Genomic DNA, 20,067 nt, shown 5'->3' with positions numbered 1-20,067 from the left:
TGTAAAATTGGGGTTTCGTTCTGACTTGAAAAATTGCTCTTCTTAAGTCTCAAGGGCAAACAGGAGGCCAAAATACCAAATACCCAAATGGATTGGCGAAGAGGACAACTTTCAGTTAAATAGTATACATTGTCTAGCCAATTATGTACAATGTAAGTGGTATATTATTTATCTCTAAAATGTCAGTTATAACATTTTCTGTGAAAACCCTAAATAAAGATGCTAAAGGATTGGGATCAATTACTGTGCTAAAAACGTCAAAGAAGCAGCACCATTGTGCGTTTATCTATTGCTGAATAGATTTTGAGTAACTTAATTCAATTAATATTAATATTAATTTATTGAGTAACATTTTAAACACAATTTGTACATTTTTGTTCCAATAAAAAATTGTTCCAAACAATGTCATAGCAGTCTTGCCATGCATCTTCAAGCAACACACAGCAGAGGTGTTTGATTCCTGAACGAATTAGTGTTTCTGAACAAATCCTTTAAATGATTAATTCAATGATTCACTCACGAGGACAGTGTGTGAGTCAGTGCTTTTGAACAAATCGGTTGAATGAATAATTCTCTATGACTCACTCTAATGTTTCTTTCCTGAACGAGTCAGTGTTTTTTCACTAATTGGTTGGTTGAACACAAAGAAAGTCAGCTGTTGCCACTTGCCACCAACTGGCATATCAATGTGACCTGCAGAAGGAGTCACTGTAAAATCCTTAGCAGTCAAACACAGACAAGAGGAGTGAAAGAAACGGTGCTGATGGTCTGTATTTTAGCGCTCCTGACCAATCAGAGTCGAAGACTGAAAGTAACTGTTGTATTCAAGAGATTTGATTCCTGTCTGTGTCAGCATCCCATATAATCCCCTTGTTTGCGTTAAAAAGATTGTGTGCAAATAACTGTGGGCAAAAAAAAAAACCTTAATAACCCTAAACAAACTTGATAGCACTTAGCGCAGATACTATTAAGAAAAACTGCAGAAATACAAAGAGCCGAAACAACCCACAAACAGTAGATTAAAAATACATGTTTTATGTGACTCATTTGTGCAGCAGGAAACTGATCACTTACAAACAGGTGTTGACAATATGATTCATGGGGCTCTGAAACTTCAGTTACTCATAGTTGTTAAAATATAAGTGTGCTTACTAAAGTGGCACAGACATGAGGAGGAAAGGCAAGACTGTAGGTACCTGTCTGTCAGCTGCTGAGGCAAGCAGCGTTTTCCCAGAGAAGGCAGGTCAAGTGTGTCTGGTTTTTTATCCAGGCGACATGCCTGCAGGTTTAAATACTTAAAGATGTGGATCTTTCCCTTTAGGCAGATCTGAAATTAATAAAAAAAAAAAATCTTAAAACAGACAAGATGGGACAACACAAAACAGCAGAGAAATGTCTACAGACAACTTATATACACAGACACACTAATGTTTAGACTTTTCTAAAGAAATTAATGCTTTTCAGCAAGGATGCATTAAATTGATTAAAAGTGACAGGACTGCGTTGTTCTAGTCACAGTGTTATCAAAGCACAATGGTCTAACCGTGCATATTTAATCTCATCAGAGCGTGTTGTCCTTACGGTTAAAGAAACAACAGCTCAGTTGGTTATTTTTCCTTCCTCCTTTTCATTTTAGTTCATTGTTTTTGCTAAACAATGACATAAGATACTGATCAAGATGGGGGTTTTTTTCCGGGTTTTTTTCGGTTGATAACTAAACATAAGGTCTTGCTGCGACACGCAGATTTGAAGGACAGCCAGTCCAGAAATGATCTACAGTATGTGTAGTTTTCCTGGGAAATTTCTTGGCAATACCCCCAGAGAGAAAGTATGTGCATGTACAGGTAGACACCACTCAAGTGACTTTATTTTTTAAAGAAAACATTTTACATTTTTATCTTATTAGTATCTTTATTTTTGAAACACAAACTGAACAGATTCCTTTTCACATTAATTTCTTAATTTTCAAACAATAAATCATCAAGCTTTTTAGCAGGAGATTTTTTGGCACTTTGAAACCACAGCACATTTATTTATTTAATTAAATCACAGCCTTTGTGATTAATTAATCACACTAAGCCATACTATGATATTGATATAAATTAATCTTCCAAATAAATGATAAATGACACAAACAGGGCAACACTGATATGTAATACTGTTTCCCAGTCAAAGCTTCAAAGACCACAGTTGTTATATGGCTTTTTTTTAGGCTATAGGTATAGGTTAGGCTATACTTGGCTCACATTAGGTGAGATAGGAACAAAGAAAGAAAACTATCATCATTGTTGCATGAATATGCTTGATACTTTATGGATTTCACCCTGTCAGCCACTGGATGGCGCCAATAGAAAAGAAATAAACAACAGACAGTAAGAATAATCTATGGCTTCAGCTCTATAAATGTGAAGAGATAGACAGTAACAGAAGAGTACAGACACACCTGAGCAGGAGGAGACTGCATGGGGTTGTTGTCAAGAACGATGTGCTGTAACTGCTTAAGTTTGTGGTAAGATATGGGAATCTCAGTGATTTTATTACAGGAGAAATCCAACCTAATCAATGGCAGATCCGACAACTCTGTGAGAAAGAAAGAAAGATATAATGAGAATTTATTTTCTAACTCATAGCATTAACATAACTAGAATACACAGTAAATGTGGCTAATTTCAGTGTATATCCAGTGAAGATTTAATAGTTTTATGCTTTTGCTGACACATCTGTCTTGTGTATGTTTCTGTACCATCTGGTAACACTTGTAGATAGTTTCTTCGTATGTTGAGTTCACGTAACGCAAGGAGTTTCCCCATTTGAGTAGGAAGCACCTGGATCTCATTACAGCTGATGTCCTAAACAGAGAAAACACACATACTGTACATAAACAACAGAAACACACACACGTTATATACAATAATCACACATTTATTTCCACACACTGACCAGTTCCATGAGGTTTTTGGCCTTTCCGATCTCCTCAGGAATAGACAAAAGTTTATTGTTGCTGACCACCAGCACTTTCAGAGGAAGATTGAAGAGAAACTTGGGGAGAACGGACAGCTGATTTCGACTGAAAACACAAGGATTGGCTTTACTAAATATACATTTCAACATCTATCGCTTTCACTAATTATAGAACCCACAGAAAAACTGAAATCAATTACAGTTGCTGGATGATAGAAACTACCATTCAAAGGTATTATTTGGTCAAAAATACAATAAAAACAGTAATATTGTGAAATATCATTACAATATAGTAAAATAACTGTTTTCTATTTGAATTTATTTATTCCTGTGATGACAAAGCTGTATCATCAGCAGCCATTACTCCAGTCTTTAGTGTCACATGACCCTTCAGAAATCTAATTCTAATGCTGATTTGCTGTTCAAGAAACATTTCTTACTACTATCAATGCTGAAAACAGTTGTGCTGCTTAAAATTTTGGTGGAAACTATGATCCATTTTTCAGGATTATTTGATTAATAGGAAGTTCCAAAAAAAAAAAAAAAACAGCATTTATTAAATACAAATATTTTATAATATTATATCATGTATTTGTCACTTTTGATCAATTTAATGCATCCTTGCTGAATAAAAGTAGTGATTATGTAAAAATAAATAAACATAATTCTGCTGAAAATTCATCGAAAGAATAAATGACATTTTAAAACATATAGAAAATAGAAAACAGTAACTTTGAATTGTATTAATATGTCATAATATTATTGTATTTATTGTATTTTGGATCAAATAAAACTAATAGTGTATTCTTCACCAAATTGTCAGTGTTCAATCAGGGTTTACAACTACTGCATTAGGAGTCGATTCCAATGAATTTCCGTGGGTCTGCGATATATTTAAATACAGTTTCATTCAAAAGACACAATTTTTATTGATGCCAAGGTAGTCTAAGAAACAGATCAATTATAATGAGATGTTAACATGAGTTAACAGACAATGATATCATAGTGTGGCTGTTACCTGATGTTCAGGTAGGTTAGCATCTGTAGGTTGATAATGGCCTCTGGAACCACCTTTATGCAGTTGTGGTAAAGGTTTAATGACTCCAGCGGCGCAAACATACAAACTTCTGGAGGGATCTCACAAAAACGGTTTTTCGACAAGTCTGCGCAGAAAAAAGATCAATCGGATAAGTCAGTTCAACACACCAGATGAGATTAACAAAGATATACACAGAGACAGACTTTTACAAACTAATAATGCATGCTAGTGTACCAACATCCAAGCAAAAAGTTTGACGCCCCTGTTACTACTGTCTACAAGAGAATAAATAATTGATTTATTGGATAATTAACTGGTTGATTAATTTGATCTATAAGAAGAGTTTCACCTTATCAGACATTTGACAAAGCAGCGGTGTAACACACACATACACACACACAGACACACACACACACAGAACACAAGAGAGAAAGAGTGAATGGGGGAGAATTATTGATTTGTCAAGGCAGTACATATAATTCAGATGCAGTGAGAGGAGCTCTGTCACTAGCTTTGCTCATGTGACAGCTAACAATAAAACAGCTGAGATTGATAACAGAGAAATTACATGAATACACAGGGAATGTGACCCCAGCACTTTTAATTAAAAACATTGTCAATAAATAAATATCAGTAAAATGAGCATATGTTGTGTTTTACATCGAGCAATACTAATAAATAAATGCAGTAATAAATACTAGTATATAAATGCAACTACACAACAGTTAGTTCTGGTCCTTGAATCTGATTTGCCGAGCTGATACCTACAGCACTGGGAGGTTTCTTTGTTTGTGTCACTGAACTGGACTATGTTTGCAAGTTTAAGACAGGCTGTCAGTTTGGGGTTTTTCCAGAGCCTCTTTCTGCCGACGTTATTATGCCAGTAGGTGGCATCAAGTGACTTGAATCATTCTCCACTGATTTGTTCAAAACCATTGATTCCAATGGTTCCAGTTCCATTCAGAAACCAATGTGTGTTACTCCGCCAATTACCAGCAAATAACTTCAGTTTTATCTAACACTTTTACTCAAGTCTCAGCCAATGAGATTTGAGCAGAGAAATACACACACAAACACAGCTGTCATTGCCACAAGCTTTGCTGCCTAGCAACTATTACAGACTAAAGCAGTGTTGCCTGGCAACTGTTACCAACCCAAACTGTGCTGACTCCACCTCAGACATTCCTCTTGAACAACCTTCAGTTGGCTGATAAGAGAGCGGAGTACGCTCATGTTAGTTCAGCAGCCGGGCTTCAATACTGCATGTCAACAACAAGGTCGTACATTAGAGAACACTCAAACATTTAGAACGATCAGTATTTTACAGTATATCTGTTTTGTATAATTTTCAGATGCTCATGACGATAAGACAACGGCAGTGTCAGACAAATTTAAAATGTTATGTTGGTCCAGTCGGGTCCAAGGAGTGGTGATGTTTTAGCTGATCAGCATGGGCCGGTTAGCTGTAACCACATCTAGCTGTCAAATTTTAAATTAAACATTATAAAATAGGGGCTTTTAAAACATGTTAAATGAAAAATCATTTTGAGATACTTTACAAAATAATATGACTTGGTGACTAAGAACACTACTTTAAAACTGTCACAACTTGCTGGCTTCTTAAAGAGATTAAAAATGAAACTTAATGAAAATTCTATCAATTTGTGTCATTACAGCCTAAACTTGTATGACTTTCTTCTGTGGAACATAAAAATTATTTTATGCATTGATTTTTTTTTGTCTGTACAATGGAAGTCAATGGTCCAAAACTGTTTGGTTACCAACATTCTGTAAATATCTTCTTTTGCATTTCACAGAAGAAATAACATCATACAGGTTTGGAACAGCATAAGGGTCCATTTCCGTTTTTGGATGAACTAGGCCTATCCCTTAAAGCACAGAGGCACACATCTGTCGGTTTCTGTGTGAGGACTTTATAGTTTACAGCTTTCTATAATGTCTCTCAGAACCTGAGGACAGAGACCCAATCAACTGAACTGGAAAAGAGCTGAGCAAACACATTACACACACACACACACACACACACACACACGCAGTAAGAGAGAGACTGTATGAGCAAATGAGTGTGTGTTATTGTCTTCGACAGACTGACGCACAGACAGAGAGACAGTGATTGAGTGAGGAGAAACTTAAAGAGCGAGACAGCATGACTGTGAGGAACTGTGTGTGTGTGTGTACACATGACTGTGGACAGAGAGAGGAGGAGTGTGAGAGAGGAAGTGATAGAGGGATGAACTGATGGGAATTCTTTGAGACAGCGACATTTCTAATATCAGCTCAGCATCTCCAGTAGTAGTGTGTGTGTGAGACAAAAGTGAAAGAGACCTGACTGAAGGGAAAAGATTTTCATCTTTTTTTGATATTGTCTCTATATACATTATCAGATACTGATTTGATAGCTATCAGCTATGACCATTTTGTTTGTTCTTTTCGTCTCTCCTTTCTTTTTGTGATCTACCCCTTTTATACTCAAACAATACTTAGACTGAGGCACAGCTGTTTAGCAGAAGGGACCACACTCCCACTGCACATGCACACACGCACTTAAATGAGAAATCAATGTGCTTTTAATGCATGGACTTAAGGCCAATGGAGATGACACGGCCTATCAGCAGGCTTCCTTAATGTCTTCATGAGAGGGGTAGGGCTCATGTTTCTGACACACACACACACACACACACATACATACATACAGCAAACTCAGTGCCCCATGTGTTTCATGAATATGATAATGGGCTGCATCAGTATATTTTATCTGTCTTTATGTGCTCTCTAAAACAACAGATTCTTAAAGACGTTCAATGAAAACACATAAATGATAGGTTGTGTTTGATGGCTGCTGCTGCTAATGAATTTCCTTAGTGAGATTGAACAAACTTGTTAAAAAAAACAGAAATATTACATTAAATTCATAGAGATCTGAAGTTTAAACAATGTTGGCAGACATCAAGTTTGAGTTTAAAAAAGTAACATTGTCAATCCTCAAATCGTTCCAAACCCATAAATCATTCAACACAAATGAAGATATTTTTTAATATTCTCTTATCATTTTGTCCATCCAGTGAAAGTCTATATAATCAATATTTTCAAGCATCAGTGTAAGTTTTAATGTGCGTGCGAGGTCAATCCTCATTGGTCTTTGAGCTTCAAATAAGCTTCCGTTTGCCATATCTTATGTTCTCAATGTATATATTGATCAGTGTTTATATGTGAATAAAATCATAATTTAAAATGTTTATCATATAAAGCTATTGTGTCTCTACAGAAAACTTGGATTAAACCACTTGATTCATATGGATTACTTGCACTATGTCTTTATGAACTGTTTAAAGCTTTAAAATGTACTCTCAATTGATGAACAAAATGATGAGATATTATTAAATATTTCTTTGTTAATGTTACAAAGATGAACAAACGTTTTATGGATTTGGAATTGACAGGTGAGTAAAATTACAAGATATTATTTTTTGGGGTGAATTATGCTTTTGGAGCTGTAGTGTTTAATTTCTGCACACCACTTGCAGCATCAAGCAGAATTGCAGAAAACATTATTTAGACAAAGCGGTCATAGACTCAGTATTGCTGTGTAGGGATGGCCAGGATGCTTAAACAATCAAGTAATGTTTTGTTAGCACCACTGAGTCACAATGTTTACACGTTTTAGAGAAATCAACCTACGAATGGTTTATTAGCTGTGAATCCAGAGAATCAAAGCAACTTTAACACAATATAACACATGCTTAGAACCCATCCTCACACAACCTTGCTTCAGCAACAGTCTCAGCACGTTTACAGTGAGGTGTTCATTTTAATTGACCCACCATCCTTCGATTACCATGGAAACCAGCAATAGATACTCAAAGAGTGAGTGGAGAGCTTTGGTGGTTTGTTAACACATCCGCACAACTTAAACACCATACACATAGCCACACTAATATGCATTCCCTCTTCCCTCTCACAAACATTATATTACACTATACTGTAATGTCTAAGAGAAGAAGTGATAAATGAGATTTGGCTAAATTAACACCTTTTATACAACATGCATTAATCGTTGACGGGTTATGTGACACTGAAGAGTGAAGACTGAAGCAATGTCAAATTCAGCTTTGCAATCACAGGAATAAGTTAATTTTGATCAAATAATGCAGCCTTGGTGAGCATTAGTGTCTAACTGGTAAGTGTGTGGGGATATCAGCACACATGCATCCCATTCACACATATACTGGTGACCAATAGTGCTGTTTTTCAGCAGGGTAGAGAACATTCAATTTTTATATAGTACAAGTGTAAAAAAGAGACTACAGTAAAAGAAGTTACAACAAATCTTTCTCTGCATGTACTCATCTGATTTTCTTTCTCTGGACTGGACTTCTTAAATCTCTCTGTCTCTCTCTCCCTTAACCACTCTCTGTCCTCAGTTTGAACATAATTGGATAGATTGACTATTATATAACATTCATTCAGCGCAACTAAAAGGAGTTCTGATATAGACACAGAAAGAGAAAGAGAGACTGACAAGAATCTCAATGAAGAGAGTCAAGTGAAAGCATTTAATTGTATAATGTTTCATTCTCTACCAAGGACTTTACAGAGAAACATGTCACATGACGCTGTATTTCCCCTTAGACACATACAACATACTTTTGTGTGTTCTTTTTTTTTTTAGGCCACAAAAATCCTTTACACAGGACCACTATCGTCACTATTGACAATTAGCATACAGTTTGGATTGGTGGTATGGTTCTGTTCTGGCAAGAACAGTGCTAAAGAGCAGTCATAAGTTACCCCCCAGGGTAAACAGAACAGAACCAACATAAATGTATTGCGTATATAATTTATGTTCATAATTTAATGTAAACATTTTAGAAAATAGTCTGATTGAAAGGGGAATCAGAAGGCCGAATCCTGACTGGATCACAAGTGCTGTAGGTGTCGTTTCCCTATAGGCAGACGTGGATCAGCTGACACGAGCTTGACTAACGTGAACTAATGCTACGCTTGATATTTAGTCATTTCACATCCAGTATGACTCTTTCTGTTTACTTAAAATTCAACACTAGTAGTTACACATCATTTAGTAGAAACAGAAAGATGTGTGTGTTTGGAGACATTTTTATTTACCAATTAGTTGTTTCTGGTCATCAGTGACACACTGGCACCCTTTAGGACAAGAATGACACTCTCTGGACCTGACTGTGGATTTGAATAAACTAACTGACTTAATAGATTTAAACTCATCGTAGCTATATGATAATAAAATAAACAGGTGAAAGGCACTAAACCTGTTTATTTTATTATCATATAGTTACAATGAGTTTAAATCAATGGAAGAGAACATGATTTTTACATCTTTTGTCACTGATGCCCAAAAAAACACTCATGCGTTCTGGCTTTAATTCATCTGTCGCTTAGCTAGCAGAAGCTTGCCAAATTAGCAGATGGCAACATAAACAGGTTCGGTGGCATGCCCTCATCCCTAAAAACCATGAAAAGAATATACAGCTCAGACTATGAGTTCAGACAAATTTGCAACAAGAATAAAAATGGTTTGTGACAACAATTATGTCAGGTTACAATTTCGTTTACTTCAGTGATTGACTATATTTATTCAGCTGATAATAATATATACAGTGGTGTGAAAAAGTGTTGGCCCCCTTCCTGTTTTTTTTGCATGTTTGTCACATTTTAATATTTCAGATCATCAAACAAATTTAAATATCAATCAAAGATAACACAAGTAAACACAACATGCAGTTTTTAAATGAAGTTTTTTATTATGAAGGGAAAACAAAATCCAAACCCACATGGCCCTGTGTGAAAAAGTGTTTTCTTTTATTATAAAATTATCTTTTCCAATCCAATTAATAGACACTCCACTCACACTTTTTGAACTACCACTAAACTTCTACTACTAAACTTTATATATGTAGCTTAAAACACCACACCTCAGCGAATGGTGTGTATCAAAACAACATGAAACTAACTCAAGTGATGAAATTGGATCACTTGTAAAAACAGAGCAGTCAGTACAGTGTATCTACACACATAAAACATCAGCAATATTCCAGGAGACTTTCTCATAAACCAAATTAAAGTAGGTGTCAGTGTGGGAAAAAAAGACGAAAAAATGGGAAATTATTCCTCTGCTCATGCTTATCATGACATATTACCTAGATGGTAAACATAAGAGGAGCATGAAAGGTATAAACAATGTTTTATGTATTCATGCATATTCTGTAATCTGCATCCAAAACCCCTGACTCAGTCACTCATTCACTATATACCAATAGTGACAATTTACCGAACTTGCTTAAAAAAAAAAAAAAATTCAAGTCATACATTTTTGGTTTTAATATTTTTTAATTGTGTGGTAATCGTTTTATAAAAACCAATAAAGGTACGAGTGGCCGTGCTGTATCGTGAATAAATCGTGCCTAACAACGCCCTTCAGCCGTGATTTATTCAGATACAGCACGGCCTCTCGTACCCTTATAGCTTACATTGGTTCTATTGTATTTTGTTGCGGCACGGCACGCTCGCGTCCGGTGTAGACACGGTGTTAGATTAAAACTACAAGTTCCATTGGGTTTGGAAAATTCTTCTTCACCTGTCTCTGAAAATGTCCGGATTTTGAAATCATCCAGCAGATGCTCATTTTAACAGGCGTTTATTCAACTAGGTTATTCAACTAGGTAATTACAGCACATTGAAAAATATACATAACCGGAAGAATCGATACACTGCTTCGACGAGCCATTTTTGGAGTTTGATTAAAATTAAATAAATGCTTTGTTTATAACGAGGAGGACTGTTTATGAAACTTATAGGGTGTTTTCAAGGTACAAAGACCTCTTAAGGCAAATTTGATTTCTCATGTCATGACCATTTTAAGATTATAAAAAGCTTAGGTCTAGAGCTCAGAATGATTGTTTAATTAAGCTATCAGAGACTTCAGAAAATGAGAAGAGCTGACTCATACTTCATCAGTTTCACATCATTTTAAACCCTGAATTAGCCTAATGTTAGTTTTAGATGTATTTCTCATGTCAAATGTTTAACTGCTTCATCACTCTTTAATTATCTGTCTGTTAGTTTATTAATATTTGAATCCATATGTCTTTTTTTCTTAGTGCTGCAAAGCATCACTATACAGTGACGTGCTACCCGAACTACAAAGACCATGATGTTGAGCACCAGGGTTTGAAGTTGACACCTTACAGATGGGACCAGCATGTCAGATCATGTGTAATTACCTCAGTCTCTGTGTGTGTGTGTTAATGTGTGTGCTCATCTGTGAAGGGCAGAGAGGTCTCCTGCCTACAGCTGAGGCCTGCCTGTCACAAGATCTCAAGACTAGAGCGTGCATCACAGGAGGACATGCAAGGAACTCAAACAACACCAGCGAAATTAAGTTACGTAGTTCATCTCAAAATCTAATAACGCTTATAGAATAGGGCCAGCACTTGCCTTTGAACATTGTTTTTAGTAAATTTTCTGATTTAAATGTCACAATGTTGACATTATCTAATTAGATAATCTGAACTACTGACCAGCCTAGGCCAACAGGAAAAAATTGTAATGTTGAATTGTGCCTATTCCCTTTAGTGTGTACAGCCATCAAATGTGTATTGTGTAATAAAATCTATATGGGGTAGAATGGATGATGGATTCTATAAATAAATTAAGATCTGCATCATTGCATGCGTTACATTTCCCCCCAAAACTTATGCAATGCATTTTTTTTAACGCCAAACAATTCCACAGCAAAAGTCATTCATTCAGGCACAATTACAAGTTATTAAAAAGTATGAATTTAGTTCCTGGAAACACTTTCCATCTGTCTCACGTCAAAAAAAAAAAACTCCATTTAAGCTTTCCACACTGACCTCTGTTTGCAAAACATAACCTTAGTGTTGTGGACACAATCTAAGTTCTCAAAATATTCACTGTGCAATGAAACTTCATGAGTCATCGTCACCTTCTACTGAAATATCAGAAGTGCTCATGTGTTTGACCATTCAAGAGCTGAGATGGTTTCTTTAAAATAAAGCACTCTTTTTCTGTTGATTTTAATAGCTACTGATCTCATGAGAACTTGCTTTCAGAGGTAGAAGAGCATACAGTGTTCCTGGTTACTCTAAAGAGTGAGAAATTAAGGATAAATTTACTAATTGAACTGCCATAAGTATAAAAAGCCCTGAAACTTCCTGTTACTTGTATACAAATATGGACCCTTGGTGACATGAGTTATATGACATATTTGATTTAGCAGGATTAATTTAGAAAACCAGTCAACACTACTGTGATGAAGTTTACAGCATCACTACACAACCTTCTTTCCTATTTGCACACATAAATATAATAGACCTTAGGCAGGGTAGCGCTATGTTTAATCTTTGACAGCAATGAAAATGAGGCTGTGATAGAAATACAGTGTGTTTAATGGACTGTACTGATGTTTACCAACTGACGAAACATCTTTCCAAAAATAAAAAGACTGAAACTGTCCCTTACAGCAATTTTTTTCATTTGGTGGATCGTGCTGCCTCAAGATTTCTAATAACCCAGACATTACAGTAACCAGAGGACAGTCTCAGAGGCATTTCGCCACGCAGTAGCCGAGACAGATTCTTCGTATCGCATTACATTTTACTGATATTTAATTTGATATCGTATATAAAAACCTTAAATGTCCAGTTTGCTTCTTGCTGTTTTGTGCTCACAAAAATTATCTGCATTAATGGTTAGATTAATTGAACTGTACAGTCCAAATATACAGTTTCAAATACAGCTGTTGAGTAAATGACACCAAATTCAGCACCTTCCTCTGACTGCTGTATTTCATTATTTCCTCTTTTTAGAAAGTCTGGGAAATTAGATTTCTCTCTTGGAGCAAAAGTGAACAACACTACATCAACATCTCCAATGGTCTCCTATTTTACCCTCATATTCCAGCTGCACAGTTTAGCCTGCCATTCCTTACTTCCACATTTTAAATTCAGAAATGCGAAAATGGTTCATTAACCTTTAATCTTATGACCACTTCCTCTAAAGCACTATGATTTCATGAGCCCAAGGGTTCTGCCTAGAGACAGAGAGGATTCTGTGTCTGTCAATAGAGCACAAGACATTAAATGTATACTTAAGACAGCATCTAAAGTAATGCAAGACCCAACATTAAAATTCAGTCATCAATGAATTCCTTCTGTGGAACTCAAAAGAAGATATTTTGAGAAACGTTTCAGTGTTTTTATGCCTATAGAAAGCAAGTCGAACGTACTTCGAAATAATGCATACTGGTTTTGAACAACATGAGGGCTGTAAATGATGACAGAATTTCTGGATCACATATAAAATCACCACCCAACCCAACAGGCCTTTCCACACTGAGCGCGAAAAAGCAAAACAAATATCGGACGCGATGATTTCTATGGATGCTTCCACATATTATGAAATATTATTATTATGTAATATGAAATACATATTATTTGCACACTGAAAATGCGATTTTTTTAACAGCGTGTTCACACCAGACGCGACTTGCGCGAATAAATCGCGCTATTCGCGCGTAGTTGGACGCTTGAACATTTTGAGTTTACTCGCTTCATTCGCGCGTGAAATTTGCTTCACAACAGACGCGAGTTCGCGTCATGGGAGGGGCTTCTGCCAGGCGGCTCCAGTCTCGTTGCGAAATGACTGACATGGATTTTGTTGAGAGTAGTTGCACTTTATGTGCTATGGAAACACGTCCAGTGTTTCAGCCGAGAATGTAGTTGTTTAAAACTCAAATCTGCGGTTTATTTACAAAAACAGCGCCTATTTTAAGATGTGCTTCGCCGATTTCGGAGCCGTGAGCTCCGGTTAGCGTGGCTTGAATATCCGCCAAAGTTCAGATTTTTCAACTTGCGCGATTCGCGCGTCAAACACCCAAAAACGCTCAATTCGCGCCGAGTTATTCGCGCCGCAGGATGTCTATTCGCGTCTTTGCATTGACTTAACATGTAAATCACTCACGCTTAGCGCTTCTTTCGCGTCTAGTGTGAACGCACCATGATGAATCTTTTCAGTTTCGCAAAGCGAAAACACAGGCCGTCCAATAAGATTTGAGCTAGGATCACGTGACCGGAGCAGCTGCTATTGCACAAAAGGGGAGATGGTCCTCACTGCAGAACACAAGATCCAGGGGGCGTGGTTGGATCTAGATCCAACTCCTCCCATTTTACATATAGCTACCTAAACATACCCGTCTCCACCCCCCCTGATCCCTAAACGCACCCATCCCCACCCCTAACCCTACCATCTCCACCCCCTAGATGTGGATCCAACCCAGTCCCCTGGATCTTTGTTCTGCAGTGAGGGAAAACCAGTGTAAACAAACTGCGAAGAAGAGAATCCCAGATAAGAGAAGAGAGTGGATGCTGAGTTCTTGTTATTGTTGGTATTTGAGAACAGATTTCTCACATGTTCTTTATACAGAATAACATTTCTATTAATTCTCCCCTGAATTATGTGATACAGCAGAGGACCGTCCGTTTTCTTCCATGTGCGCGAGTGTTATGAGTCAGAGCGCGTTCACTCTAGTCTAGATTTTCCCTATTAAAAAAAAATCAAGTGAAACATTTTTTCTGCGCATGAAATATAAAAGCAAATAGACATGATTATTACGATATATTTTCTGTATGTGTTTTGTATGTAGCTCATGGTATTTTTATAGCCCCCTCAGATTTTTGAGCCAAGTGGATTTTGAATGCAGCTTCCAAAAGACAAAAAAATAGCCAATTAATATTTTCTTTAATACAATGACACCGGCGTGATTAAATCGTTCAGCGCGTCATATCATCAGCTGCTAAATTCAAATCTGCATTCGCTGGCTGGCGCTGAGCCAGATACAGAGCATTATAACCAATCACACACAATGCTGTTGAACTTATGAAGCTAATGACCAATCAGAGGCGTTCAGATGAATCATCGCTAAAATTCCGGTGTTTTCTTCACTCGATCGCTGAGTGAATACCTCTTTCTGGCGAATTCTCTCGTAAGACACAACTAAGTGCAAATGTGTGTACGAATATGTAAGTAAGATATTAATTTCATAGTGTAAACAGCTTCAGTGATTTCATAATGAAACGTTCTTTGCTCTCTTTCTGTACAATGAAAGTGTTATGATTAGTAGCCTTGTTTTTATTCTCATTAACTTTCAATGTTAAATTCACATTAGCCTAAATATAAAGTCAGTCATATTAAAATATGTTATTTTGTATGTGACACCCATATCTGTTAATGTAGTAAACAGACAAGTTTTTATGCATAGTTACATTATTAGGTTACTTTGACCATCGCCCACTAGATCAACTAACATAATCTATAAAGGTGAGAATCAAGATATTTCATGATATAGTTAATGCGTTTAGGAATGTTTCAAATAAAAAAGGAATTTTTTTTTAATAAAACATAAGTGCTGTTGTGGCTGGTGTGTGTCACATGATGACCCCACCACCCCCCAACTCGTGCCCCCTCAAAAATAATGAGTGCATGACGCCCCTGGGTGCCATAGAATGGAAAACTGTATTTAACTTGGCATAGTTGAATAATAAGAGTTCTGTGCATGGAAATGACATACCGTGAGCCTCAAACACCATTGCTTACTCCTTCTTATGTAAATCTTGTGAATAAAAAAGACCACTGAAAAATAAGCGAATCAGAACATAACACCGACTGTGATGTAACAGTCGGGTTCACTAATAGTTACTACCCCAACATTTGCATATATCCGCCCATGTAATTCGATTTTTTAAAAACTTGACTCTTCTGTAGTTGCATTGTGTACTAAGACTGACGGAAAATGAAAAGTTGCGATTTTCTGGGCCGATATGGCTAGGAACTATACTCTCATTCCGGCGTAATAATCAAGGAACTTTGCTGCTGTACCATGGGTGCAGCAGGTACAATGATATTACGCAGCGCCTGAAAGTAGTTCCTAGCTAGGTAACTAGTTATGATATAGCTGGGGACTACCTTCAGGTGCTGTGTAATATCATCATTGCACAACTTTTCATTTTCCGTCAGTCTTAGTACATGATTTAACTATAGAAGAGTCAAGTTTTAAACAGGAAAAATATAGAAACTCTTCGGTCATTTTTGAGCGCGATGCTAATGGTCTAATCAGATTCAATGATCTATGCTAAGCTACGCTAAAAGTGCTACCACCAGACCCGGAGATCGGCTGAATGGATTCAAAAATGGTAAAACTCTTTTTTTTAGGTTTAACTCTTAGGAAGTTGGAAAATGAGCTATTTTCAAAAAAAGTGGAGTGTTCCTTTAAGCTATGTTTTCCATGAACATCTGGGCTGACTCTGAGCAGCATTTTCAGTTATAATTTCCAGTACAAACTTTCCCATTTGACACTCACGTGCAGGAATCTGTATCAACTTATGTTTGGTCTCAAATCTAAAAAAAGAACTGTGATTAACATCACATGGTACAACATCCTTGACAACTTTCTCTCACTGGTATAGGTGAAATATTGTACCTTTAAGCCAAAATAACACTTAGCTGTTAAAATGGCTATGACGGCATAAGACATACATCTGCATCAGCTTTTAATATAGGGATCCTAAAAGCAACACCTCGTGTGCTCAGCAGATACATGCATATTTCATACACATGCATGACCACAAACTGCCTTAATGCAAGTCATTTTCATGAAAGACAGCTTTGCACTTGAATATTCTATAGTGCATATACAGCTAGATAAAAATCTGCTGCACTGACATTAAGAGAAAAAAATCAATATTTATTAACATTCATCATTTTATCTTCCTTCTTTTGTTTCCATTAATATCATTGAAATAAAATGTAATTTGTACTTTACATCTATATATGTAAAGATAATGCATGAGATAATAAAATACAGTCAAATATCAATATATTGCTATTCTTTTTTTCCACAAGATTGCATCAGTACTTACTTTACATTTTAATAAATAACATTTCCTAAACAAGTTCAATTAATGAAGAAGCAGGTCATCTAAATAAGTCTAAACACTGAAACCTTGTATGTAGCACAATAAACACACTATTTGTCAGTATTGTTAACTGCATAAGAGGGATTGAAACTGATCCAATTACAATGTACTGAATTGGGACATATGGATCGTGCTGTGTATCATATTTTGAAGTAGGAACTTTTACCCAGTCCTAAAACATTTATAAATTTTTATCCAAAGACAATTTACAGAAATGGAATCCAGTTTATCAATGAAGACACATTATGATGACAATGCTATACACAGCAAATCACTGACTCTAGTTGTTAACTCATATCATAAACAATAAAAACTGAAAAATGGAGGAGAAAAAGAAAGCAAGAAAGACAAAGAGAGGAAATTGTTCAACTTTGTCACAGTTTAACTTAAGAGACTTGGGGCTGTCTTCGTACCCCAGTGTTGAGTTTGTGGCCAAACACAGCCAATAATAGCAAGGACTGCCAAGTGGGTCACTTGAGCCACGGGAACAGACACACACCACATACATGCGTACCATACCAGAGTCTAGTCAAACTGTCAAACACACACAAAATCTAACACGTACACAAGCAATCTCATTCTCACAAATGCGAACACAGTTTGCATGAGGGTTCTCTTCTCTTAATGCAGAAACACAGTCATACATCTCCAGTTGAGTCAGCGACAAAGTCACTTCCTCTTAAGGGTGACTGTCTGGTGAACAGTAAACTATTTCCTCTTTCATATACATGTACACATACACACAAACAAAAGCTTGCACGAGCAGCCTTATAATATCAACAAATGCCATCTGCATGCCAACAACCCTGACAGAAACAGCGATACCAGTGAACGTCCAGCGTTATCTACAACAACCACAGGCTTCTTTCAGAAAACAAGCCATCTGAGAGAATCCTGATATAAACAAAGGAGCCTTCACACAGCTAAAATAGTTGTAAGATATGCCAAATATACACAAAAGACCTATTCACCACTAGTGTAACTCAAGTTGAATGGGAGTGTAGACATGATGCTGTGTGTGAGGTGTGCATGAATGAATGGATTAGTGTCCCTCCTCCCACTGTCTGCTTCACATCTGAATGGCTGTTTGCTGCTGCAAGACTACCATTACGGACCACTGATACTTCCGAAAGAGATGCAGCCATTTAACCTGACCACAGCTCCAGAAACAACTGAAATGTAGCAAATCCACTTTATACTTCAGTATTTATAATAGTGCAGCCCACTTGTACAAACTGATTTGCCAGACCAACTATTATTTAGACAAATACTAGCTTTTAATACTTTTACATATATCTAATTTGCAATACTAAATATTAGTAAAATGCGTGTTTGTTTTATATCCAGGGCTGCTTGCACACTGACTTCCATTGAGAGGATGAAGAAAGGCGCGTGATAGATTAGAGACCAACGGCAGCATCTTTTGTCTGGCACGTACAGCCACTATCTCCATTTATCGTCCGTTTAAAAATGCTTTTCATCATCGTTTAACACCCTATCCACTACATAAACTGTTCCCATAATGATAAATGAAACGTCAAATATAAAGGGAGCATTCTAGTTTTGTTGCGCGCTCGCAGTATACAGTAAGGTGCAATGTGGTTTCTACGGGTTTGCATGTTAAAACCTGCCGAATTACTGGAGCAAAGGTTAATGAAGATTGTCTCCTGTCGTTTCAGCTGAAGTGCTCTCTTCAGTTTTCTTCATATATGAAATATGATTTGGAAAAGTGAGATGTGAAACCAAAACATCCTGGCATGCCAGTGCCTTTTAGACTTTAGTATTTCTAATGGCATCTATATATGGGTTTGTCACACCACGCTGGATATGATTAACACGAGAGATAAAGCGTGATACTAACGGTTTTCCCTCGTACAGGCACCATGTGCACTGGCTATTGTAGCCAACACACAAACACTGACTGACACACCGCGCAAATGCACCAAAAGGGCACCCACGCGCTTCGCTTTATGTGTCTTTTTGTTGTCCTCTCAAACTAGGAATCGCGAGAAGCGGGTCAGTGGAGCGCGCTGGGAGATTAGCCCACATCTGAGGGACCCACCTGCTTGTGTAGTATCGGTCAGATCGTAGTTGAGTCCCGGATAGTCGCGCAGTTTTCTTCCGCTGATGTTGAGCATCCCGGAGCAGACGGCATCTTCCAGCGCTCGCTCCAGACTGCGGGCGGTGTGAATCGGGTGTTGCTGCTGCTGCTGCATCACGCCTGGGTTCCAGTGCGCGACATTAGGATAATGCTGGCTTTGGAGAGCCGCCGCAGGTCCTACAGCTCCCTGACTCGCCTCCATTTTCATAAGTGAAATTATTCTTACAATAATAATAGGGGGCTGCCTGGCGTGCAGCGCATGCGCAAACGACGCAGACGGAGGTGGGGTGGGGATGGGGTACTACTGGAAAGGGGCGGGGGATTGGCTCAGCTTGAATGGCAGGTATACTGTAAACCAAGACAATTAATTTATGTTTTGCCTTTTTATTTTAAATAGGTCAACCACTGTGATGTTATTTGTGTGAAGCGCGAAGAATGGATAGAATGGACAGCTATTTAGTCATACTTGAGGCGTTTTTTATCAAATGTTTAAGGTGACTGTTGAATGATATGAGATAGAGGGAAGGTTTCATGACATTCCTTTTAGGGCGTGTCTTATCTTCTTTCATGTGGTGCCCGGCGGGTGTTCAGTTGTGGTTGGTGTGGCACAGAAAAACGGGTCATGTGCCCTGAGCTCAGAGGCGAATCCTGGCGGATGAATGCGGAAAATACTCGCCATTTATAATAATAATCCTCGTCAATAAAACAAGGGCACGGGACGGTGAAGAGTTCATGCCCTTCCTTCAAAATAAAATGTTGGGCGTCTTAAAAAGCATAAACACTAGGAAGCTGTAATTATAAATATTAGGTATATTATATTATATATATACATAGTTATGTTTGAGTTATAAATGCATGAAAAAATATGTCTGCTAAAATATAATCTACTGTTTATTAAAAGCTTTTCAGAATAAATA

The 20,067-nt window shown here is 37.2% G+C and overlaps 1 protein-coding gene across 1 annotated transcript in view; it reads right to left on the bottom strand.

Moving 5' to 3' along the window:
* LOC306870342 (leucine-rich repeat and calponin homology domain-containing protein 2-like) overlaps positions 1-19,368 on the bottom strand; it is a 61,120-nt gene extending 41,752 nt beyond the window's left edge. The window contains exons 1-6 of the mRNA XM_079417563.1: positions 19,112-19,368; positions 3,980-4,124; positions 2,941-3,067; positions 2,744-2,849; positions 2,444-2,580; positions 1,197-1,327 (exon numbers count right to left, since the gene is read on the bottom strand). Coding sequence (XP_079273689.1) covers positions 1,197-1,327; positions 2,444-2,580; positions 2,744-2,849; positions 2,941-3,067; positions 3,980-4,124; positions 19,112-19,358 — 893 coding nt within the window. The 5' untranslated portion in view covers positions 19,359-19,368. The remainder of the gene's footprint in view (positions 1-1,196; positions 1,328-2,443; positions 2,581-2,743; positions 2,850-2,940; positions 3,068-3,979; positions 4,125-19,111) is intronic.
* Positions 19,369-20,067: the final 699 nt, after the last annotated feature.

Source organism: Barbus barbus (genome assembly GCF_936440315.1).
Source record: "Barbus barbus genome assembly, chromosome: 5".
NCBI classification, from domain to species: domain Eukaryota; kingdom Metazoa; phylum Chordata; class Actinopteri; order Cypriniformes; family Cyprinidae; genus Barbus; species Barbus barbus.
This window is presented reverse-complemented; position numbering and strand designations above follow the sequence as displayed.